This window comes from Chenopodium album, chromosome 26 (assembly GCF_948465745.1).
Source record: "Chenopodium album chromosome 26, dcCheAlbu1.1, whole genome shotgun sequence".
NCBI lineage: Eukaryota > Viridiplantae > Streptophyta > Magnoliopsida > Caryophyllales > Amaranthaceae > Chenopodium > Chenopodium album.
In genome coordinates this window covers 30,736,171-30,761,230 of record NC_137859.1, presented here as the reverse complement: position 1 = coordinate 30,761,230, position 25,060 = coordinate 30,736,171, and the positions used below count along the sequence as shown (strand labels likewise).

The 25,060-nt window shown below is 37.8% G+C and overlaps 1 protein-coding gene across 2 annotated transcripts; it reads right to left on the bottom strand.

The window, feature by feature from the left end:
* Nucleotides 1-12,659: 12,659 nt before the first annotated feature.
* Nucleotides 12,660-25,060, bottom strand: LOC145618427 (alpha carbonic anhydrase 7-like). Of its 2 annotated transcripts, XM_081673194.1 has the most exons (7): nucleotides 24,458-25,056; nucleotides 24,063-24,280; nucleotides 23,269-23,375; nucleotides 22,115-22,217; nucleotides 16,566-16,733; nucleotides 13,158-13,211; nucleotides 12,660-13,035 (listed from the first exon to the last, which is right to left on the bottom strand). In XM_081673194.1, exons 1-7 carry the CDS (start codon nucleotides 24,534-24,536, stop codon nucleotides 12,913-12,915), a joined length of 852 nt encoding a protein of 283 aa, XP_081529320.1. In that variant the 5' UTR covers nucleotides 24,537-25,056; the 3' UTR covers nucleotides 12,660-12,912. The 2 variants fall into 2 exon arrangements, with proteins under 2 accessions (XP_081529320.1, XP_081529321.1); XM_081673195.1 differs by lacking the exon at nucleotides 16,566-16,733 and having other exon boundaries at nucleotides 24,458-25,060.

The window sequence follows — 25,060 nt, the reverse complement described above, 5'->3', positions numbered from 1 at the left end:
AGTTGGGATGATTAAGTTAAACTAAGAAAATGCATCAAGTTTCCCCCAGGCCCCAGGTATTACACTCTAACGGGCATGCTTTAAAAATTATATTGTGCACAAAATTAATATGTTTAATTAAATAGTTGAGATCGACATGTATGTGAGTAGGAACATTATTTTTAAAGCATGTTAATTAGTATTGACATAGACCATAAAAGTCCTTAACTGATTGCATGAGCCATGTTGAATTGTTCCATGTATCAAGTTGCATTTGCAAGTTTTCTTATCTTAAATTAAAAGATTAAATTTTTTTGTGTTTATCCAATGTTCGAAATTCCAACATTTCATCTAAACACATTTATCTAATGAATACATCCAATATTGATCTACATCTTTTGTTCAAAAAGTTACCCACATGCAACTAATTATAATCTACTCAAACATGATTTACTCCCCTAAGCAATAAATAAGGCGTCAAATCACCATTATTCACCTCACCTACTCTGAATAACACCTCACAAATTTACTTAACCTTTTTACCCCCACCATAAAAAAGATGTCAGCCTCACCAAAATTTACACTGCTCAAATTCAACACATCTCCCAAATCGGTCAAAACTTCTCTCTTATGGATACCACTCAAGTTGATCAAACCCTAATCAAAACCAAAGCAAACAGAAACACAACTTAAGACACCATTATGGAAATCCTCCCTGAAAAACAAGTTGAAGACGTCTCTGAGCCACCAAAGGTCAATACTCCAGCTGAATCTCTCTCCTTGCACAAAAGAAAGAAGGAAGACACACAAGAAGAAGAGGAAAGCATATCGGAGTTGGGTGTTAACTACATATCGAGAGAAGTCTCAAGCTGTGAAGAGGCTAGAGAAGAGTGTAAAACACTATGTGATAGGTTTGGTACGGTACTTAATTTACCTTGGTGTAAAACTGTAAAATTGTATCAATTGCTTGATTAGCTTGAGTTTCAAAATTAGGTCAATTTGATGAGTGAATGTTTTTATCGGAGCATGTATGTGAATGCCATGAAGGATTTCTGCAGGAATTTTAAATGTTCTAAGGGAAAGATCTATAGTGAGGTATTTAGTACCAAATTTAAATTTGATGCTATGGATTTGGCTGAATTGTTTGATGCGCCTAACACTGGTGATGATCTGTATTTCAAAAATACCATTTAAAAACCCCCTTTCCGATGCTAACAATGATAAAATTGTGGAGTGGTTTAGAGGTGACCCCGAAGATACCTACATATACCATAACCAGTTCGCCCCTCTTGACAAAATCCTATTCAAATTTGTGTTCAATGACATTATTCCTCACTCTCAGAAAAGAGATTTAGCCAACAAGCTTGATACCACCCTCATTTACTGCCTTGCTTGCAAAATACCTACAATCTTCCCCTCCATTATGATCCAACACCTTAACCACTGTGTTCTAAATGGATGGAAAGATAAATATGCCGACTTACTCACCATTGTCTTTGAAAGCTTTGGCATGTCATTTTCTAACTCTAAACCTTTACTTCTCAAAAATACCGAACACATCAAACACATATTTCTTGATAATCACCATCTTGCTGTGGTGGATGGGTGTTTTGAAGTTGTGAAGGTTGAAAAGAAGCCTAAGGAAGTGGAAACTTCAGCTGAGTGGGTAGTAAAGGAAGAAAATGTAGTAGGGTTGATTGAGAGTGTAGTATAGGAGATAAAGAAAATGATTTTGCGGGTGATCAGGGTGACGAGGATAAATTAAAAAGGGTGTAGAGGAAGGGACTGTAATAGTGGGGAAGAAAATAAAGAGCTTAGGGTTGATGAAAAATAAAGCATTTCCTATTAGGATGTGCATTGATCTTTCTAGTGCCCAGGAGGAACTGGAAAAGATTCCTAGTACTCACACCTCCTCTAAACATATATATGCTGTAACACCCTAGAATTTCCTTCTTTTAAAATAATAATTTTGCCCTTTTTAAAATATAAACAGGAAAATCTAAGACAATACCGCCACCGTGATAACGGCTAAGGCATTTATCAAAGAAACACAATGGATGACACTTTTTAAAACCTTTCAAAATAAAGTCCAAGTCTGACATTCAAACCAAACAAAATTAAAGTCAAAGTTAAACGAAGTCAAACTTACAACTTGGAACCACTGTAGGCCCTTTTTAAAACCAAAGGTACTTAAAACCAACGCGTTAGTATCATCTATTAGCAAAAATAAATCAATAAAAAAAATAATAATCACACATTTGAAATATAATTAGAATAAGATTTGGTCTTTGCTCAAACCCAAACATGAATTTGCTGCACCACCTGAAAAGCTTCTCTTTAAATTGTTCCTATTACTCACCATAAGAAATGGTTTGTTGTAGGGCCAAGAAAAAGACAAGGCCAAAATAAACACAAAACACATCAATCAGCAATGCTAATGAGTACATAATAAGCGTAAACAAAGCACAATAGCATGCTTACAACCTATCATCATATAAATTACCTTTATGGATCCTGTTTGCAAGCATACACCATACAACACAGACAATAGAAGACTAAATTGCTTATTTATTTTGATTATGCATCGAACGAGTTTCCAACCAAATACATGCCCCAAAGAATTGAGGTAACCTACTCCAAGAGCTAACTTGGTAGGTATAGATGTCATATGAAAGTGAAGGACATCTTGCGCATAATAATAAAAAGAAAAGTACAGCGTCTTATACCCCAGTAGAAGCTATGGTTAAATATAAAACCCCATAACTCCCCCCATATGTTCATACTCAAGGTATATACGCTCTAAGAGTTTAGGTACGTAATCTCTTTCACTTTACGTTGTTTACATATTTTAGACTTGGAAATGACTCTCAAACCACAACACAACCAATCAACATAAATCATTCAAGTAATAAAACATTTCAATTAATTCTGGAATATTTAATGATCACATATAATTAAATTTGAACCCTTTTTAAACTACCTCGGTGTTGAAATATTTAAAGTACAGAAAGCACCGCAAATCCTATCCCTCGGTGTTTAGAACACCATAAGTGCACTTAGGCACCACATTTCATTTTATTCATGTGTACGAAGACTATATTAATTACCCTACGTAAAGAGCAATAACACTATTTTAATTACCCTTGGATACACAATTTCCAAAAACTTAAATTCACTTTAAGCAACTTATAGTAATCTAAAAATTATTTTAAAACCCTTAATTAAACACCCTTTTAATGTGTGGATTCACCCTTTTAATAAAACCATCAAAACTAGTACTTACATTCAATTTTCAACACTTTAGAATAATCAAAATCCATTAAAACTTCTTAAAACATACTTTATATGCCCAATTATAATTAGAAACGTTAAACATATAAAACCTCCAAATTAATTAATATCATAACCCTAAAAAAAATCAAATCTTTATAAATTAAAAACCTTAACTTTAGTCATATCAGAATTTGAAAATAATACTCATAGTATAATAATAAAATGAATATATAAAATAAAATTATTTTAAACATGATTTTGATAATAATTAAACAAATTTTAAATAATAAAAACAAAACCCCAAACTAATAAATAAAATAAGAAATAAAAAAGGATGGAGAAGAGGTGTCATGGTGGTGGTGGTTGCCGGATGGCGAGTCGCCGGTAGTGGGTCGCCGATCCGGTGACATGCGATGGCGTGATGACGTGGCAGCAGTTGGGTCTTGATGGCAATCCTACGTGAAAAGAACAAAGGAAAAGAAAAGGAGAAAAAGAAAATAAAGGAAAAGTAAAAGAAGAAAAGAAACGAGAAAAAGAGAAGGTAGCTTCCCCTGACCATTTGACCTTTGGGGCGGCAAAATTTTAGGGATTGGAAGAGTATTTATAATGTGGAGTGGATTAGCATAGATTTTGGGCTTATGCAAATGATGTACATGAGTAATAAAGTATGAGGCCCAAGTATATAAGTAAGATTATTAGGTTAATTAAATTAACATGGCACTACTACAAAAACCCCTATCGAGTCGCTTCAAAGGCGACTCCACAGCCACCGACACAATAGCTTCCAACTTTAGGATTCGCCTCAGAGGCGACTCGATAGCTTTTATACAAGTCACCTATTAGTTGTTAGGCGACTCTATTTGTTAAGCTATTGTGTCACTTGTGTAAAAAAAGGCGACTTCATAGGTTAATCTATTTTGTCGCTTGTGTTGAAAGAGGCGACACGTAAAAAATCAACATTTTTTCCAACTATTTTTATTAGCTTATATGATGTCAATGTTTATGACGCTCAGCATGCTTGATCTCTGATTCTTTGCCTGGAAGGTTGAAGTTCTTGCCATTATGCCAAAGTTACTTTTCATATATATACATATATACATATATATACATATACATATATACATATACATATACATATACATATATACATATACATATACATATACATATATACATATATATATATATATATATACATATATATATATATATATATATATATATATATATATATATATATGAATTTTGTAACTATTTTAAATACATTCTTAGAATCAACCTATCGAGTCGCATCTTACGTATTAGGTGACTTATGTAGTGGTCATATAATAAAGCACCTAACAAGTCGGACTTTTAGAGTTGCCTGTATATAAGGTGCGACTTGTAAACATATCGAGTCACCTCATACTTATTAGGCGACTTATAAACATATCGAGTCACCTCATACTTATTAGGCGACTTGTAAACATATCGAGTCACCTCATACTTACTAGGCGACTTGTAAATCATCAAAGCACCTAATGAGTCACTTAATATACATGAGGTGATTTTATAGGTTTACAAGGCGCACCATATATGCATGTGACTCTATAACCTGACTTATTCGGTTCCTTAAATTAGATTTTCAAATTCACTTATAAATAAGGTGCGACTCATTAACCTATTGAGTCGCCTTATACATATTAGGCGACTCATTAGGTGAGAGTCATAAATAACAAAACTCACCTATTGAGTCGCCTAATATGTATGAGGAGACTTGACAGGTTTTTGAGTCGCACCTTATGTACAGGTGACTTTGAAAATCTAATTCAAACCACCAAATAAGTCGGATTATAGAGTCGCATGCATATATGGGGCGACTTGTAACATATCAAGTCACCTCATATATATTAGGCGACTCGTTAGGTGCTTTGATGATTTACAAGTCTCCTAGTAAGTATGAGGTGACTCGATATGTTTACAAGTCGCCTTATAAGTATGAGGTGACTCGATATGTTTATAAGTCGCCTAATAAGTATGAGGTGACTCGATATGTTTACAAGTCGCACCTTATATACAGGAAATTTCCCTGAGTGGGTGGCTAACGTTGTGTTAGTAAGAAAGTCGAATGGAACTTGGCGCATGTGTGTTTAATACACTGACTTGAACAGAGTATGTCCAAAGGATAGTTATCCACTGCCAAAGATCGACAGTCTGATCGATTGAACAGCCGGACATGCCCTGATGAGTTTTATGGACGCCTATTCAGGCTTCCACCAGATCCCCATGTGGAAAACGATCCAGAAAAGACGGCATTCGTCACTGATCAGGGGTTGTTCTGTTATACTGTGATGCTATTTGGTTTGAAGAATGTGCCTGCTACTTTTCAACGAATGATTAATACGGTCTTCATTAATCAAATTGGGAGGAATGTAGAGGCGTACATTGATGACATGATAGTCAAATCCAAACAACAGGCGGATCACCTTGCTGATCTCCGAGAAACATTCGCCACACTCAGGCAGCACAAGGTCATGCTAAATCCAAAAAAGTGTGTCTTTGGTGTTGAGTCTGGGAAGTTTCTCGGATTCTTGATTGACCAAAGGAGAATAGAGGCCAACCCTGAAAAAATACAGGTGGTAATCGACATGTAGTCGCCCTGTACTGTGAAAGAAGTGCAAAAGCTAACAGGTTGTCTGGTGGCCTTGGGGGGATTCCTCAGCCGGTCAGGTGACAAGTGCCTCTACTTCTTCTAGGAAATCAGGAAGAATACTAACTTTGAATGGGGGGGATGACGCAGAGGCGGCCTTTCAAAAGTTAAAAAACTCATTTGCACTCTTTGCCGAGGCTTGTTAGCCCTTTGCCCAAAGAGAAGCTCTTCATGTATCCGGTCGTCTCCAATTATGCCCTTAGTGCTGTTTTCTTAGCTGAAAGAGACGACATCCAGCTCCCGGTCTATTTCATTAGCCATGTGCTTTGGAAAGCGGAGCTTCGGTATCCCATGGTTTAAAATTTTGGCCTCGCCCTTTACATGGCCATCAAGAAGTTAAAACCTTAATTCTTGGCGCATGCGGTAGTAGTCTATACTGACCAACCGATCAAGCGGCCACTTACGACCTTGGAGTCTTCTGGATGAATTCTCAAATGGGCAATTGAAATGCAAGGATTGGAAATCACTTACGAACCAACGAAGGCAATAAAGGGGCAAGCATTCGCCGACTTTATTGTTGAAATGACAAGGCCGGTTGCTCCGGACAATACTAGTCAGGTTTGGAAAGTGTATGTGGACGGGAGCTCCACTACGAACGGTTGTGGTGCAAGTTTTATTTGTCAATCTCCTGAGGGAGATAAGTATGAATATGCACTACGGTTCAAGTTCCAGGTCTCTAACAATGAGGCCGAATATGAAGCGCTGCTAGCCGGCATCCGGTATTGCAGGGCGGCATGGGCAAAGAAAATTGATGCCTGCTCTGATTCACAATTGGTCGTACTCCAAGTCAATGGAACGTACAAGGCCACGCACTCACCCGGCCATGATAAAATATTTTCTAAGACAAGGATAACTCTTCAAGACTGGTTTTTTGAAACCTCTATTGAAGTGTGTTACCCCAGAGAAGGGTAAAGAGGTTCTCAAATAATTGCATGCGGGTTACTGCGCCTCCCATATAAGCGGCAGGTCCTTAGTTGGCAAGGCCAGGCGGCTCTATTTCTGGCCAACTCTAGAGTCGGATGCTATGGAAACGGTAAAAAGATGTGAAAAATGTCAAAAATTTGGCAAGCTCATCCATCGTCCGGCCACAGACCTGACGGCCATGCACAGCCCAATACCCTTTGCTAATGGGGCATGGATATACTGGGGCCTTACACAACTGCTCCAGGCGGCAAGCGCTACATTTTAGTGGCTTTGGATTACTTTACCAAGTGGGTAGAGGCATAAGGCGGTCAAGAACATTAAGACAAAGGATGTCATCTCCTTCATCTGGAGGAATATTATCACCCGTTTTGGGGTGCCTATGTCTATGGTTTTTGACAATGGTCCTAAGTTTGAGATGCCTCAACTTAAGACTTGGTTGGGAGACCATGGGGTCTCAAGTTTCTTTTCATCAGTCGGCCGACCCCAAGCAAACGGCCAGGTCGAAGCCTTCAACAAGTTAATCTCAGACGAGATTAAAAAAAAATCGAGTGAGTTGGCAGCCTTTGGACGGATGAATTACTGCACGTCCTTTGGGCCATCAGAACGACTGCAAAAGGGGCAACTGGAGAAACCCCATTCCTCATGGTGTATGGTGCAGAAAATGTCCTGCCCATTGAACACTATGAGTCGACTCTTCGAATCATGTTATATGACGAAGATGCAAACAGGGAGGCCATGCGGCTAGCATTGGACTCACTTCCAGAGCGTAGGGGCAATGCTGCCTTGCGCCTTGAGATCTACCGTCTAAGAATGACTCGGGCTTACAACAAAAGAGTACACAAGCGTCCTCTCAAAGTGGGGGACTTTGTGCTACGGAAAATGGAGGCAGTCGGTAGGGCGAATGAGCAGAGAAAGCTACCCCAAATTGGGAAGGCCCCTACTGAGTCTATGACGAAGTAAGAGACGGCACCTACCGCCTGGAAGAACCAGACGGCAGGCAGCTGCCCAAAACTTGGAATGTAGATAACTTGAAAAAGCACTACTTCTAAGAATTTTTGTAAATTTCTCGAAATTTTGTTAATGAGAATATGCCTTCATTTCCCAACTTGTCTTTTTACTAAGCTTTGTAAAAGAAAATTATATTAGCGTCGCCTGTACAAAGTGCAGACGGCCACACTATTTGCAAAATGTCTACTCCAACAGCAGACGCCCCAATCCATCTGAAGGAGCCGACTGCACTAAAGCAGTCGACCCTACGAATTTATTTTTAAGTTAAGTCCAACACTTAACAACTATTTAACATTTTTAAAGAGGCCAATAGCCGGATATTAATAAATCAATAGAGGCCGACAGCCACGGTCTGCTCCAACATGAGTATGACCGTCTGCTCTAACATGAGTCAGATAATCGGCGACGTCCATTCGGGCGAATTCGTCGAGGAGAAGCATCTCCCATTTGGGTGGCACATTGCTCTACGAATACATCAAACGGCCCTACCGAATGCTAAGGCAGTATTCGCAGTTGTTTTATTTAATCTAAAGTGAAATCTAAAAGGCCCAGAGTTTTCCAACTGTTCTAGCACAATTGGAAAACGGTCACTGTTTCATGATTAGAGGCTATCGAGGCATAAGGCCGGAGGCACTTGTTTTTTCTCTGGGGCAAGACAGGCGGGAAATTTTTTTTCAATCAAAAAGCTAAGTCAAAAAACTTAGCATTCTATGTATACAAGGCTTATGGCCGGATGCGCCTGCTTCTGCTCTAAGGCAGGACAGACGAACTTTTTTCTTATTAAGAAAATGAGCTAAAATACTTAGTAGATTATTTATACAAAAGAGAGGCCTCTGGCCGGATGCGCCTGTTCTTTGCACTGGGGCAAACCAGGCGGAATATTTTTCTTTAACAAATCAACTCAGTTAAAAACTTAGCATCTTATTTTAACGAGGCCTATGGCCGGATGAAATCAAAGGATCGACTGCTCTGCATGGCCGTCTGTCGCTTGGTTTGGTGCAATCACCATAGTGATTGATTGACTTAGAAACCATGCATACTCTTCTAAGTATCAATATTTTCTAAGTCAATCAATCCAATCAACCGAAACCAATATACATCCGTCCAGGGGCAAGGATATTCGCATGGTATACAGGTTAAAATTACTCAGCCAAAAACATGCAAAAAATAGGATATTCGCATGGTATACATGTTATAATTACTTAGCCAAAAACATGCAAAAAAAAATTTATATAGAGCAGATATAAACAGAACCGACCATACAGCCGAATGCTTCATTAAAATTAAAACTAACCGCCACATGGCAGCTGGGAAAGTTGAGTTGGCAAAGCCGATCCCTTGCTCGGTAAAAATACATCACATACTCGGCACACAGGTTGGAAAAGCAGAATTATGGCCATACGGCCGCAGAAAAAGACACATGAAATCTTAAAAGATCAGGGGAGGCTTTCAGCATCGGCAGCCGACTTGTCATCCTTCGGCTGCTCATCATCTTTTTTCTCATCCTCCCCCGAATCCTCTTCCTCCCCACTGGAGGACGACTCGTCTGATGAGTCGGGCACGTCGTCATCACCATCGGCGGCTGCATTCTCAGCTTCTTGAATAAGACGGGCATTAAACTCATCATTCGCCTCATCAAACTTGGAATTCCAAATTTGATAGTCGGAGTCCGGTTGCACTGCTGCCCAGGCCGCACGCATGATGGCTTCATAATCATCCATTATTTGCTTAACTAGGGCCTTATTCTCTTCCTCAGCCAAGACTTATACTTTGCCTTCAGCTGAGTTTCTTGGTTATGCAGCCGACCCTTGAGTCTACCAACCAACTTCTCCAGGCGGCCAGCTTTCTCTTGCGCTTCTTGGAGGGGCTCCATCTTGTCTTTAAGGTCCTTGACCTAATTTTAGAGTTCAGTGATTTTCTTCTGAGCCGCATCCAGATTCTGCTACACCTGCACATTGGCCGACGCTTGGGAATATAGCATATCAAGTGTCAGAATTTCATTTTGGGTAATTTGAAACTAGGCGGTGTCTAAAGCAGAGGCGGCTTGAGCTTTTGCTGCCTTTGCCTCTTGTTTCTTCTCGATGAGTGGCTTCTTGAGCCCACTCACGTGAAGCATAGCCTGCATTCGGCAATAACACAACAAAAAGTTAGAAAACCTTTAACCAAAACAATGCCCAAGACAAAAGTACAAGTCTAACATTGCAAAGAAGCGCCAGAATGGCATCTAAGTCAAGGGATCCGACTCCTCTGACGGATGCCTTGTCATCAGGATTAATCATCCTGAGCATTCGTCTGGCCACTCTTCGACGCTCTGAGGTGAGCATCCGGCTTCAATGGGGTCCTGGTGGGGGTGGAGGTGTCTATCCCCTTCTTAGGCTTAGAGGCGATGTACATGTGTTTTCGGTTTTTACCGACATCGCCGCCTGTCTGCTTTCGCAGCTTAGGGTCCGGCTGGTGGGAGGACGAGGGCTTGGTCGAGGCGCCCTGTAAACCAAAGCTCACCTAATCAGTTGAGGACTCAACAAGATTTTCACAAGTACAAAAAATAGAGATGTTCCTCACCTGTGGAGTGCCGCCAGACAGATGCTCCTCGTTTGCCTATTTGACGGACGAACGATACAAGGCTGCAAAAACAGCCGGCTTTCGGTGAGAAGGAAGCTTCGACATTGCTATATCTGCGAAAAAAGGGGCAAGAGAGTTAAAGACTTAAACAAAATCATCACAAAATGAGTAGTTAAAACTACATGTGCATGCAGTCTACTACGTCTCGGCTTCTTAGTACCCAGGCCACATGCGGCAAAATAATTCCCATCCGAGAGCCACTCGAACTTGGGAATATAGTTTTGGGGGGTTACCTCTTTTTTCCCCGTTTCTTCATTGGTCCGAACGGCCACTTTAAGCAGGCCTCGGTCTAATATCTCCTTCTGCGCCTTCCTAGGAACAGGCGGAAGAGCACTTTTACCCGCCAGAAGGGTCGGCTCTGCTGTCCAGCGATTGTACCGCTTGTTTCTCTTGGTATCTAGGGAAGAGACGATGTAAAACTTAGACCTCCAGTCCTTCCATTTATTTTCTTTCCCCAGGGTCATCATGTAACCCTTTTGGTTGGACAAGGTAAACTAGCCGACCCTGCTCTGATGTGGAGCTCTGCTCAGATAATACATATGAGCGAATGCCTCGAAGCTGGGCTCCACGGCCAGCATCTCACAGGCGGCAACGTAGTCAGAATATTTACCTAAGAGTTGGGGGCTAGTTTCCAGATACCCAGTTGGTATCCGCCTAATTAAAATCCTCTCCACAGCCGGATGAAGAGGGAAGCGGAGTCCAGCCTGAATGGACGCCTCGTAGCATCCAAAGTTCTTATCACGATAACTGCCCAACAGGGGCCACGTGATGGTGTCCTCACTAGTGCTGGCAGGGTCATCCCCCAGTCTCTCTTCCGACGCCTGTCCAGAAGGCTCAGGTCCTGATTGATTTTCAGCCTCCCACAGAATTCTATCACTGGAAGTACCGCTAAAAGTGGGCGAATGATAGTATGTGGGGTTTGGAGGAAGGTCAGAAGAAGGGCTAGGAGGGTTTTCAAACACCTCATTAGCAGGCACCCTTATGGAGCCTTTTGAATATACAGTCGACCCATCCGAATGTTAGAAGGTACCATCCAAATTTTATTTACTCGTGGTTCTCTTGGTTCTGGAATGGTGTCCTACACGGATACAGAAACGGTCGGATTCGGGGAAGTTCGCAAAGCAAAGTCCTTGGCCAAACAGTTGGCACCGCTAGTTCTAGATTCAGGCGTCCCCGGTGACCGGCTGATCACTATCCTATGCCGTGCTGCGTGCGTTTGGGAAACCATTTTTCAAAAACAAAGAAAAATAAGAGAACAAGCGATTACCTTAGAAGAAGGAACTAAGAGGCGCTTGGTTTCCGGTTCGCTGGTACAGGCGGTCGAAGGGCCGAGTGTCGGATGCTTGAGAGACAAAGTTTTTGAAAGTTAAAAATTCAGAGATTCTCCAAAGATTCGCGCAAAGGTGTGAATCTAAGGGGAGGGATACCTTCTATTTATAGAGGGGGTGAAACCTAATTTTTCCCTCCACAGTAAATTTGAAATTAGCCAACCAATGGCTGACACCTGTCACAGGCGACACGTGGCAAGCGCGTGTCCCCTGTGAGGGGTAAATGATTTGGGTATTTTCACCACGCCAACTGGCCCAACCAGAGCCTGACACGTGTCACTAGAAGGGGCACCACTTTGGACCTTCCAGATGGTGACACATGTCTGGCAGATCCAGCCCCTTGGGAATGGCGGTTTTCAAGGCCTAAATCTCAAGGGGCCCTACAAAAAACGGCGTGCCCTTCCCTACGGCATGAAACCCTAGAAAGGGCACACATTCCAAGGACCCTATAAATAGGGAACATCCCCCACATTATGGGGATCTGATCTTTTTACAACTTTTATGACATATCCTTGATTGAATACCAATCATTGCCTGAACTGTCACTCTCAAGAAACAGTACACCTGAGCTTGGAATCCAAGCAGATAAACTCTTTTCCGCACGCTTTCACTCCAAATCCATACTAACATAATCATCGGAGGCGGACCAACGGCCATTTGGTGCTCCGTTGTTTTGCAGGTACAGGCGCCCCTTGTTGGATCCAGTTTTAGTGTTGCAACTCTCCCGAGGGACACAAAAAACCCCAAAATACTTATTACAAATCTTATTAGTTATATATAATGCAAAAAATTTGGTCAAAGAGGTGCGAGGGAATGCAAAAGTCATTGGGATGACATTTAATAAACAACAAAATAAAGGGAGTAATATTTAAGTAGTCCCCCACAAGTTTACCCTTATATGGTTGCATTGAACTTGTGATGGTACACAATAACACTTTATATACATGAAGAGGATGTCTCCTTAGTCATTATTGATATTTCGGCATAAAATAGTGTTTGTAATCAACTAATGCCTTTTTATTTATCCATACATAAAATTAGCATAAATTTTCATTTTGAACCAGTCCGATTTCATAGAAGAAGACTTGTTTACACATATGCTGCATATGCTGTCCGGAAAGTGTTGTCGTTGTCAATACGAAGTCTTGTATCGTAGAGGTGCACCCTTCTTCCATTCAAAGGCTGCAATGGTCTTGCATTTTCCCTTGCATTCTTCAAAAAGGCCGGTAAACGAAGAGACAAATTTTATATCAAATTTAAAGTGTTGTTATTGTAACAAAAAGACCACCCTAGAATAATGAAATCTCGTCTACATTATGAGGGTTTGAACTTACATCATTAACAGCATCTCGCAACAATTTCACTTGTTCTTTTGAAACAGTTCCAAGCTGTGATAGTGAAAAGTAAACCATTAGAGTAAAATCAATGTATAATTGCCACATACTAACATGCTATGTATACCTTTTGTAAAAATGTAAAAACTTAGGCCCCTTTCACTTCACCTTATTTATGCTAAATTAGAATTATTTTTACTGAAATAGAATTATATTTGCTGAACTTAAATTATTTTTGCTTAACTGAAATTATTTTTACTGATTTTCTATTATAATTTTTCTTTAAAAAAACTGAATTTTATTGAACTGAAACTAATTTTATTGAACTGAACTTACTTTTACTAAACTGAAATTATTTTTACTTAATATTATTTTCTAAGGTGGAGTGAACAGGGCCTTATAGTTGAAGCTTATTTGTGTGTTTTCCGAGTTACTCACAGTCACATTACATAGATTTATAATGTACCAAGTATATTTATTACTTTACTCGGCCCTTGTTTAAAGAAAACACAATACTTTTATGGCTTGTTTGGGAACATAGATTTCATTTGAAAATATGGAATTGGCCCAAATATCATGTTTGGAAAACCAAGAATTTTAATTCTGGATTTGGGCCAAATTCCAACCCATCTAAAAATAAGTCAAAAATCAGAATTTCAAAATGACACCTCAAACCAAGTCATTTCAAATTCTAATCTAAACTTCCATACTTCTTTCTCTTCGACAACCTCATCCTCCATGGATTCTCTCTCCTCTTCTATTTCTGACTTCCCATCAACCGCCGTCGCCGCCACCGCCACTGCCATCGCCATCGTCGACCCCCCAAAACACATCATTATTTGAACAATTGTGATACAAATCTTGTTGTTTACAAGATTATTTTGCTCGATTGAAGCAAGATTCGGATTTTATAAAGCTGTAGTTTCATCTAAATTAAGCTACGTTTTCATTAATATGGAAGGTAAATTCATAATTTTCATTCTAATAATCAAATTTGGGGAATAAATTAGGGTTTAATTCACAATCTTAAGTAAAAGCTTTGATTATGGTTACATAAAACAATCAAACTGTAATTTCGTACGAAGTACTAATAAATGTAGAACACTAATACTGGAGTATTAAAATTAAATAGCATAATTTTTTAATTTTTGTTTTTTTTTAAACAATTTTTTTTTTTTTTTTTTTTTTTTTTTTTTTTTTTTTTTTTTTTTTGTAAAAATTGACGATATTTTGAAATCCAGAAATTGAAATTCTACTATTTCCCAAACAAATATTTTGGAATTGAATTATAAGAATTCAAATTCTGAAATTGAAATCTTTCATTTGAAATGAATTGTGTATATCCAAATACAACCTTAGTTTATTGACCATATGAATCTTTAATTAAGGCACATGCATCATGCTTTACGTAAACAATCTTTTTATTCAACAAGAAAAGTAATTTTCTCTATAAATATTTTCTATCTTACACCATTTCCTCTATGTATTTACTTGCCCCATAATAATGTGCATACTTCATGCAAGTAAAAAATTAGAGAGGAAAAAAAACAATGTTTTAGATGTAAGTTATCTAAAGAAATAGTATGAATAAAAAAGTTTCTTAAAAAGCTAGGAATGTAAAATAAATTAAGACATTCCTAAGTAATGGATAATCAGCGGAGTAAAATGGAAACAAGCTAGGACTTTGAGCGATGAGAGATATAAGAGAGAAACAACACATTCTATCAAGGATATATATGAAGTGATGTTAGCGATGAATGATTAGCAAGGATGTTAACTTGTGGGACGAGTTTGAAAGGAAACCTGCCGTTCATTGGCCCCATTTAACGACTCACTTTTCTCTCCTATTTATTCATTTTTTTCCCCTTAAATCGGTCCCTATTACTTAGTTTCTCTCTCATTTACCTTAATTCTCATACAAAAAGTAAAAAATTTAAAACAATGTAATATAAATTGGTGAAACATAAAATATAATAAAGGAAAATTTGTCGAAGAACTCCTTAAAAATAAACTATTTATATGAGGAGGAGGGTGGTTTTGTAGGTAGGGCAAAAGGGGGGCGAGGGGAGGGGGCAGTTTTGTCGGTGGGGCTGGGGTTGTTAACAATGGAAAACAGGGTCAATCTCATTTTTCGGCATAAGGTAAAAATTTGTTTCAGCCATTATCTTATAAAAATAAAATTTATACTGAGGTCTCTAACAAAAAAAGTTGCTCTATATAGATATTTTTGATAAATTTTCCTATAACAAACCACATTATTTAAAAGGGAGTAAGTTGATAAGATTATTTGGTATGGTATTACATATAACAAAGACTAATTTATCTATTCTGTGGTATGGTGAAGGATAGATAAAAGTCGCTCTCCAAATGCTTATTGCTTCATTTGTTTAGTTGAACTGGTCATGTTGATTCCTTATTCATCTTAACCATGTTGATTATAAACGTTGAAGACTATAAAATTTATTTCTTGCAGTGGCGGATAGCCAGAATCTCTAAGTGAGGGGACCAAGATTATACCTACGTACATATAATTTTGCAACTATTGAATTGATTGCATTTACTTTAAAAAAAATAAAATTAAATAAAAAATTAAAAATAAAAATAAAAAATTAAAAATTGTTAGCTACAAGATTTGATCCCTTGACATATTGCATACTATTGCATAGAAAAAACCAATTCCTCTACAAAAACTAATGATAATTAAGAGCACATCGACGTTCTTAGGAACGCCTTTCAATATATAGTATATATTTATATGACATAAATATTTAACGTTTATTAAATTCTAGTTCACACTTTCTTTCTACACATACTTGATATACTCGTCCCATTTTGCATACGTCAAAACCTAAAAATTGTGTTATTTCCTTATCACTCTAGCTATTCAATCAACTTGTGTTCAAATTGTTTCCTAATGATGACTAATAGGATTTTTCAAATTGAAGAATAATGACTAATAGAATAGGCCAACTTTAATTGTACGAAGTATTTTGTTTCCTTTATTAATTGTCAGTCTTTATATTTGATTATTTTATACGTTTCACTAATTTTTATTAACCCCAAGTGTAAGGGGTGGTCCTGAGCTGAGCCATATAGCTCGTCGCGAACAAGTCGATATGGGCTCATTAGGAGTTTCTTTCGAGTTCAACTCGTTTGTCATTAACAAGCACTCAAGTTTGAGGTCAGATATATAGTTTGATAATTTGAAATTTTAAATTCCAATTAATCTATTAAGATTCCCATGACAATATTTTTTCTAATAAATCAGTGAATTTTCGCAGTTGTTGGTCCAAATAAGGAAATGAAGCAAACAATAAAGATTAGAAAGTAATAAAAAAAATATTTATCTATATGACAAATGTCAATATAAAAACGATAAAAAAAATTTCATAATAGACAGGTACATACCTTGGTTTCAATTGTCCAAATGATACCTTCGTCACAAGGAGGGGTTGTGAGTGAGCCCATGTATCTATAATAACTACTTCCTTCCATTTGTACTTTTGATGGATGAATTGTACCAGCCATTATTTCGTCTAATGAATTATCTGAAATCAATCTTAATTCTTCTTCAATCTGGATAATATAAACTGTTAGGGGTCCAGCCCAAGTTATGGTAAAATGTTCATTATTTTGGTCTTCATGAATGACCCAAATTTTATTACATTTTACTTGTTATTATGAGTCCATCTTGGGGCTTATTTTTGTGTCTTGTTTAGCAAGCTTGTCAAGGGGTAATTCTTGCTAAGAGTGGGCAGCAAGTGCAGTAAGAAGAGCAGAACAAAAACACACACAAAAGTGAGGGTTTTGAGTGAAGATGGTCTTCGGATTTTCAGGGACAGCTTTCAGAGATTTGTCCCTCACCGGAAGTTCCACCGTTGGATCGTCCCCAAATTTTGACAGCTTACTCCTGACATAAAGGGCTTCATTTTGGACGGTTGGATCGTCGTTTTGAGGTCTGGTTTAGTCAGAATCTGCTTCGGACAGAACTGTTGTTTCTTGGGTGAATTCTACTCTTTTGCTCTCTAATTTTGATCTCTTGTTATTTGTTGTTATTGGTGGGTTGTTAAACCTTTTGTAGACTGATTTGGGTTTATTTTACCCTCAATTATCAATAAGAGAAGCTAGGGTGGACTCCTTAAACGGTCCCGTGGTTTTTATCCTTCACATCGAAGGGGTTTTCCACGTATAATCCGTGTGTGTTGATTATTGTTGTTTCTTCCAATTATTGTTGGTATTGTTGTTCATTTGCTACTGCCCTATTGCTGTCTTGGTGTTGCTATATTGGTTGTGTGATAATTTTGGTTTCATTAGATTGAATTTTGGTTGATTGTCTTGTGTGTGACATAGTGGGTGTCGTAGTGACCCCCTTCCGATCCCTACAACTTGGTATCAGAGCCGGAATTTAATTTGTCACATTATGGAGTCGACTAGTGGTAGTTCGATGGTTAAATTGACATCAACTAATTATTCAATTTGGAGACCTATGATGGAAGATTTGTTATATTGTAAAGACTTGCATGAACCGATTGAAACAACCACAAAGACTAATGGTAGCATTGTTAAACCAACAAAACCTGAAAAGATGGATGCTAAAGATTGCGCTAAGTTGAAAAGAAAGACTTTAGGGACTATTAGACAATGGATTGATATTAGCATATTCAACCATGTGTCACAGGAGTCCGACCCATATGATTTGTGGAAGAAACTTGAAGGTCTTTATGAAAGGAAGACCGCACATAACAAAGCTTCATTGATTAAGAAACTTGTTAATTTGAAATTGAAGGGTGGAAAGTCAGTTTCTGAGCATCTTAATGACTTCCAGGATATTATTAACAAGTTGACTACTATGAAGATTGTTCTTGATGATGAATTGCAGGTTTTGTTCTTATTGAGTTCTTTGCCAGATAGTTGGGAAACTTTGGTTGTGACTATTAGTAACTCTGCTCCAAAAGGTGTGATATCATTGGATGTGATCAAGGAGAGCATGTTCAATGAAGAAATCAGAAGAAAGGAGATGGGAGTTGATAATTCACAAGCTCTTGTTGTTGAGAACAGAGGAAGAGGCAAGAGTAAGGGTCCCAAAGGCCGTGATAACTCAAGGAGTAGGTCCAAATCCAGTGATGGAAGAAATGTGACTACATGCAACTACTGCAAGAAGCCTGGTCATATCAAGAAGTATTGTTTCCGTTTGAAAAAGGAACAAAGAAAAAAGAATGATTCACAGAAAGAGGGAGATGATAAAAACACTGCAGCAACAACTTCTAAGAGTGATGATGAGGTCACTTTGATTTGTGCAGTTAGTGAGTGTCATCATGTTGATAGTTCAGACACAGAGTGGCTCGTAGATACTGGGGCTTCATACCATTGGGTTCCCAGGAGAGAGTACTTCATGAACTACAAGTCTGGTGACTTTGGTAGTGTGAAGATGGAAAATCAGAGCTCGGCAAGTATTGTTGGGTTAGGTGATATTCGTGTGAAGACAAGTGTTGGGTGCGTGCTTACATTGAGGAATGTGCGCCGTATTCCAGATCTACGCCTGTCTGCTAATGTTCTTGATTTAGAGGGCTTTCGACATACTTTTGGTGATGGTAAGTGGAAGTTGTCTAAGGGTTCGATGACAGTTGCTCGAGGCGAGTTGTGTTGCTGTTTGTATAAGACATACTTGACTGTATGTTCTGGTGAGCTGAATGCAGTTGAAGAGAAGAATTCTCCTAATCTGTGGCATCAAAGATTGGGACATATGAATGATAAGGGATTGAAACTTTTAGCAAGTAAAGCATTGATTCTTGTTGATAAAACTGTTTCTCTTGACCCTTGTGATCACTGTTTGGCAGGAAAGCAGCATAGAGCTTCCTTTTCCAGGAAGTCTACTAGAAAGCAAGCCAAGTTGGAGTTAGTACACTCCGATGTCTGTGGTCCCATTGAAGTTGAATCTCTTGGTGGCAATAGATATTTTGTCACTTTCATTGATGATGCTACTTGAAGAACTTGGGTATATATGTTGAAGACAAAAAGCCAAGTGTTCGCATCTCCGAACTGATAATGGTGGTGAGTATACTTCGAAAGAGTTCAAGCATTATTGCTCACAGCATGGCATTAGACATGAGAAGACAGAGCCCGGTACACCACAACACAATGGAGTTGCAGAAAGGATGAACAGAACCATTATGTAGAAAGTGAGATGTATGCTTAGAATGTCTGATCTTCCTAAGACATTATGGGCTGAAGCAGTTCAGTGTGCCGTATATTTGATCAACCGTTCTCCATCAGTTCCTCTTGGTCTTGACATTCCAGATAGAGCATGGAAGGGGTGTGATTCTTCATATTCACACTTGAGAGTCTTTGGATGCAAGGCATTCATGCATGTGCCGAAAGATCAGAGATCGAAGCTTGATTCCAAGACCAACCCATGTGTTTTTGTTGGCTATGGTGATGAAGAGTATGGTTTCAGACTATATGATCTTGAAAAGAAGAAGGTTGTGAGAAGCAGAGATGTAGTATTCTTTGAGCATGAGAAGGGTGCAGATCTTCTGATTACGAGGTATACTCCTACTTCAGAATTGACTTTTGATACTACTGATGATGTTTCTTCTCCTATACCTCCTGTAAATCAGCCAGTAGATGAGAATGTTGAGGAGAATCATGAAGATGTTGGTGAGGTACAACCTGATGGTGATGTACCAGTTCATGATGAGGATGGTGTTCATGATGATGATGGTGGTGTTGATCTTGACGAGTCTTCATCAGATGAGGAAGAAGTTCATGAAGAAGAGGTTCATGAGCAGGGGGAGCAGCCTACCCCACAAGTTGAGGATACACAGGTTCGAAGGTCAATCAGAGAGCGCAAACCTTCAACAAAGTATCCAAGCTCAGAGTTCATTCTACTCACTGAGGATGGAGAGCCAGAAAACTATCAAGAAGTGTTGTCTCTTGAAGAGAAAGATCTGTGGCTCGATGCAATGAAGGAAGAAATGGAGTCCTTACAGAAGAATGAAACTTATGAGTTGGTGATGCCTCCCAAGGGCAAGAAAGTCTTGAAAAACAGGTGGGTTTTCAAGAACAGGAAAGATGGTGAGAAGATTGTGAAGCGCAAAGCCAGATTGGTGGTAAAGGGATGCAACCAGAAAAAGGGCATTGACTTTGATGAGATCTTCTCTCCTGTTGTCAAAATGACTTCTATCAGAACTGTGTTGGGATTAGCTGCAAGTCTTGATCTTGAGTTGGAGCAGCTTGATGTTAAAACTGCTTTTCTACATGGTGACTTGCATGAAGAAATCTACATGGAGCAACCTGAATGATTTGAAGAGAAAGGGAAAGAAAAGTTTGTTTGCAAACTAAAGAAGAGTCTTTTTGGGCTTAAACAGGCACCAAGGCAATGGTGCAAGAAATTTGATTCGTTTATGACAAGCAATGGTTATAAACGAACTTTGGCAGATCCTTGTGTGTACATTAGAAAGTTCCCTGGAGGTAACTTCATCATCCTTCTTTTATATGTGGATGATATGCTGATAGTTGGACAAGATGCAGGAATGATTCAAAGTTTGAAGAAAGACTTGTCCAAGTCATTTGACATGAAAGACTTGGGTCCTGCAAAGCAAATCTTTGGCATGGAGATTGCTCGTGACAGGAAGGCTGGAAAGCTGTGGCTTTCACAAGAAAAGTATATTGAACGGGTGCTTGAAAGGTTCAATATGAAGCATGCCAAGCCTGTTAGTACACCATTAGCAACACATTTTAAGCTAAGTAAGAGGGCTTGTCCTACAACAGAGAAGGAGAAAGAAAGTATGCTATGGTGTGTACTAGGCCAGATATTGCACATTCTGTGGGTTTAGTGAGCAGATACTTATCTAATCCGAGTAAGGCTCACTAGGAAGCAGTGAAGTGGATCTTCAGATACTTGCGTGGCACCTCCAAAATTTGCTTGTGTTATGGAGGTGGTAAACATATTCTTGAAGGCTATACAGATGCAGACATGGCAGATGATCTTGATAACAGAAAATCTACCTCAAGTTATGTGTTTACATTTTCAGGGGGAGCCATTTCATGGCAATCCAAGCTACAAAAATGTGTAGCATTGTCAACAACTGAGGCAGAGTACATTGCAGCTGTGGAAGCGGGCAAAGAGATGCTATGGCTTAAGAGGTTCCTTCGAGAGCTGGGTTTGAAGCAGGGAGAATATATAGTACTTTGTGACAGTCAAAGTGCTATGGATTTGAGTAAAAATGCTATGTACCATGCTCGTACCAAGCATATTGATATAAGATATCATTGGTTACGAGATGTGATTCAAGAGAAGCATTTGAAACTGAAGAAAGTCCACACTGACAAGAATGGCCGGTGCAGATATGTTAACAAAAGTGGTTCCCGGGAGCAAGCTTGATGTTTGTAGCAAGCTTGTGGGAATGAGCTTCAAGTGATGATTGAAGCGTGTTGGTCTTCCCCGTATTGGGCTGAAGGGGGAGATTGTTAGGGGTCCAGCCCAAGTTATGGTAAAATGTTCATTATTTTGGTATTCATGAATGGCCCAAATTTTATTACATTTTACTTGTTATTATGAGTCCATCTTGGGGCTTATTTTTGTGGCTTGTTTAGCAAGCTTGTCAAGGGGTAATTCTTGCTAAGAGTGGGTTGATTATTGTTGTTTCTTCCGATTATTGTTGGTATTGTTGTTCATTTGCTACTGCCCTATTGCTGTCTTGGTGTTGCTATATTGGTTGTGTGATAATTTTGGTTTCATTAGATTGAATTTTGGTTGATTGTCTTGTGTGTGACATAGTAGGTGTCGTAGTGACCCCATTCCGATCCCTACATAAACCACGTACTCGTCAAGAGAATGATTAGTCATATTTATTTGTTGGTTATTAGACATACAACCTACTCCTCTATGTGTTATTTTTATTTTTATTTTGAAGGAACAAACTACTCATATGTTTATATATTGATGACTTGATTACCGAAGAAAGGAAAGGATCAGGATTCCCAAAATCGTAAAGGAATCCAATTACTGCAATTTTGTTGTCTAGGCTTTGATGTACAAAGTGCGCCTCCAAAGCATACCTATGTTAAATAAAAATTTAATAAATGAAATTGGTGTCGTTAGAAAAATATTACTCAGTATAATACATGCACATGTTAAATTATAGCTAGTAAAAAATAAAATAAAATAAAATAAAATAACATGTTGAGAAATTATCAATAATCAATCAATCAATAATCAATCAATAACTAAATACTACTCTCTCCGTCCCCTTTTGATAGTCTTTTATGGACAAATTTTAGTCCCAAAATGCTCACCCCATTTGCTTTTTCTAACAACCATTAATATAAATTTTTTTACCAAAATTCCCTCCAATTTGCAACAAATTTGTGCAAATTTAAATTTCCCACGTAAATTTTGTTTTCCCATGTACTTTTATTACTTTCTCTCTCTACTTTTTTGCATACTCAATGTCAATTTACTTTTTCAATGTACTTTAACTATGTTTATTAATTCCCGCGAAAAATTCCTATAAGGGACTATCAAAAGGGGGACGGAGGGAGTAAAAGACGCACCCGCAATGACACGTGTCATCTTCTGGTGTGTCTTTAGTAATTTTTTTTTTAAAAAAAAACTTTTAAAAAATTTATAGTGAATATACAAAAAAAATATTTCTTCCAATATTTAGGAAAATAATTGTAAAATAATATATTTACCAACTTAAATATCTCATATCTTTATATAAATTCTATATAAGTATTTACTTTTAAATGTATGATGATAATTTGTAGTAAGAAAATCATGAATATATATATTTCAACCTAACATAACTGGTGAATGAAAATTTGTCAAATGTAAAATAAAAAATTAGAAATAAATATGTCATCATGGTCCAAAATAGCAGAAAGCATAGTCATGAAAGATAAAATATGGAGTATAAAATTTTAAGTTGCTTGATTTGGGAAAAAAAAAAAGAATTTCCATCAAATTATTTTTTATTCAAATGTAGATTTAAATTGATACTCCATAGCAAAAAGTGAAAATCATGATTTAATTGTCTAGCTAAGCTAATTAATTAGTGGCAACTAATTCCAAATGAAAAGAATATGTTAGCCAATGCTTTGCATATACCTCCTTCCATTGATTGCGTGCTCCGATGGAGAGTGCCAGTGGCATTGTTGTAGGATATAATCGGTGCCATTGATCCGGATCCTTCCACCTCCATCCGTCCAGTCAAGCTACAAGAAGAGTTATAGTATAATAAAAAAAAAAAATAAAAAAAATAAAAAATAAAAAAATAAAAAAATTTGAAATTAGATACATTTATGCATGAGGATTGATTTAACTAATAAATGATATCAACATCTATTTCTTCCCCAAAAAAAATAACTTCTATTTGTAGAATCTATCAATGCATTTTGTGTGGCTGATCATACAATATGACCACTTGTAAAAACAAAAAGTATCTCCTATAACATAGACAGAGTAACCCTTAACACAAAACAAGTCACCCCTACAAAACTGACCAAGTAATCATTATAGCATTAACAAATTAACCCTCATGATGGCTAGCCGCCAAGACATATAAAAGTCTGTGATATGCTAAATACCAACCCTTTTTTTTCAAATCGATTTTTTAACCACTCAATTTTTTATCCAAGAATATCACTTTGATATTATTGTGTTAGTTGTTTATTGAAGGCAATTCATTTGGCAACGTTACATGTATGAAGCTGTAGAGGTAGGGCAATATGCCAATACCATAGGCGCGATTTTAATGAAACTCGAAAGGAAGGTGGTTAGTACATGTACATGAGCTTCAATTCAATTTATAAACATGTATTTCGTTTGTAAATAAACCCTTAGGTTTTGCAACGTAGCAAGAATTATTGATTGCTAGGATTAAGAAAGTTGAGCTAATAAACCTTAATATCATGGCCTCTATTTATGAGTGTTGTTCGACCGGGTTGATAAAACCTTAGGACCCTTTCCGACTCCGGGACTCTTTCCGGTACCCGGGGATATATGAAGATGGGTGATTGTTTTTTGCCTGTGTTACATTTCGCCCATTCATCTTTGATGTTTCCCCAGTTCTCTGGCCCCCTTTTATCCCCTCGAATGTAGTTGAATTCCGACTCGTCCTCTGCCATTGTACAATAAAACATTGTAAAACATCGTTGTTAATATAATAGAGCATCGTGTATGTACTATCTTGTTGAGGTAGTAATATTAGAAATTACACTATCATCGTGACAATATATTTGGACGGAGAATAAATTGATAAATCTATGAACAAGTTTTACTAAAGTATGTGACTTACCAACTTCTTGAGCTATTATTGATGTTGCGAGTGACAAGAGGAGGACAAGATAAAACTTAAGGATTGCTGAATTCTTCATTTCTCCTTGAGAATAGAACTAATTTGATCGTGTTTTAGAATATCTTGTGTTTGAAAATGTACATATAATCTTTTTATAGACAAATTAGGGACAGATAGCTCTTCGATTAGCATAGCTTCAAATATATATTACTCTCTCTGTCTCTATATGTTTTACTATATGCAATATATTAGGTTAAATCCCGTGCAATGCACGGTTGTTAAATTTTTATTGACAATTTTACTATAAATTTTTTAATATAATGACTTGAGTATTAAAATATATAGAGTATATTTAAAATAAAAAAAAAAAAAAAACCATGCAAGAGAAAATATTTAAATAAACATGTAATAGTTATAAACTTAGGGTCTGTTCACATTTACTTAATTTCAGTTCAGTTCACTTCAGCTCCAATCAGTTCAGTTTAGTTTAGTTCAGCTCCAATCAGTTCAGCTCTTAATTTCCCTCTCTCATAAAATATTCATTTCAGCTTAGTTCAGTTCAGTTCAGTTCAGCTCCAATCAGTTCTGTTTAGTTCAGTTCCG

What these genes read in the sequence shown, in the direction of transcription:
- LOC145618427 (XM_081673194.1), bottom strand. Translation starts at nt 24,536, where the DNA reads ATGAAGAATTCAGCAATCCTTAAGTTTTATCTTGTCCTCCTCTTGTCA. An exon ending in AATAATAGCTCAAGAAGTTG is followed by an intron (nt 24,281 to 24,457) that starts GTAAGTCACATA and finishes GTACAATGGCAG; the next exon opens with AGGACGAGTCGGAATTCAAC. An exon ending in ATAGAGGCCATGATATTAAG is followed by an intron (nt 23,376 to 24,062) that starts GTTTATTAGCTC and finishes CTCTTCTTGTAG; the next exon opens with CTTGACTGGACGGATGGAGG.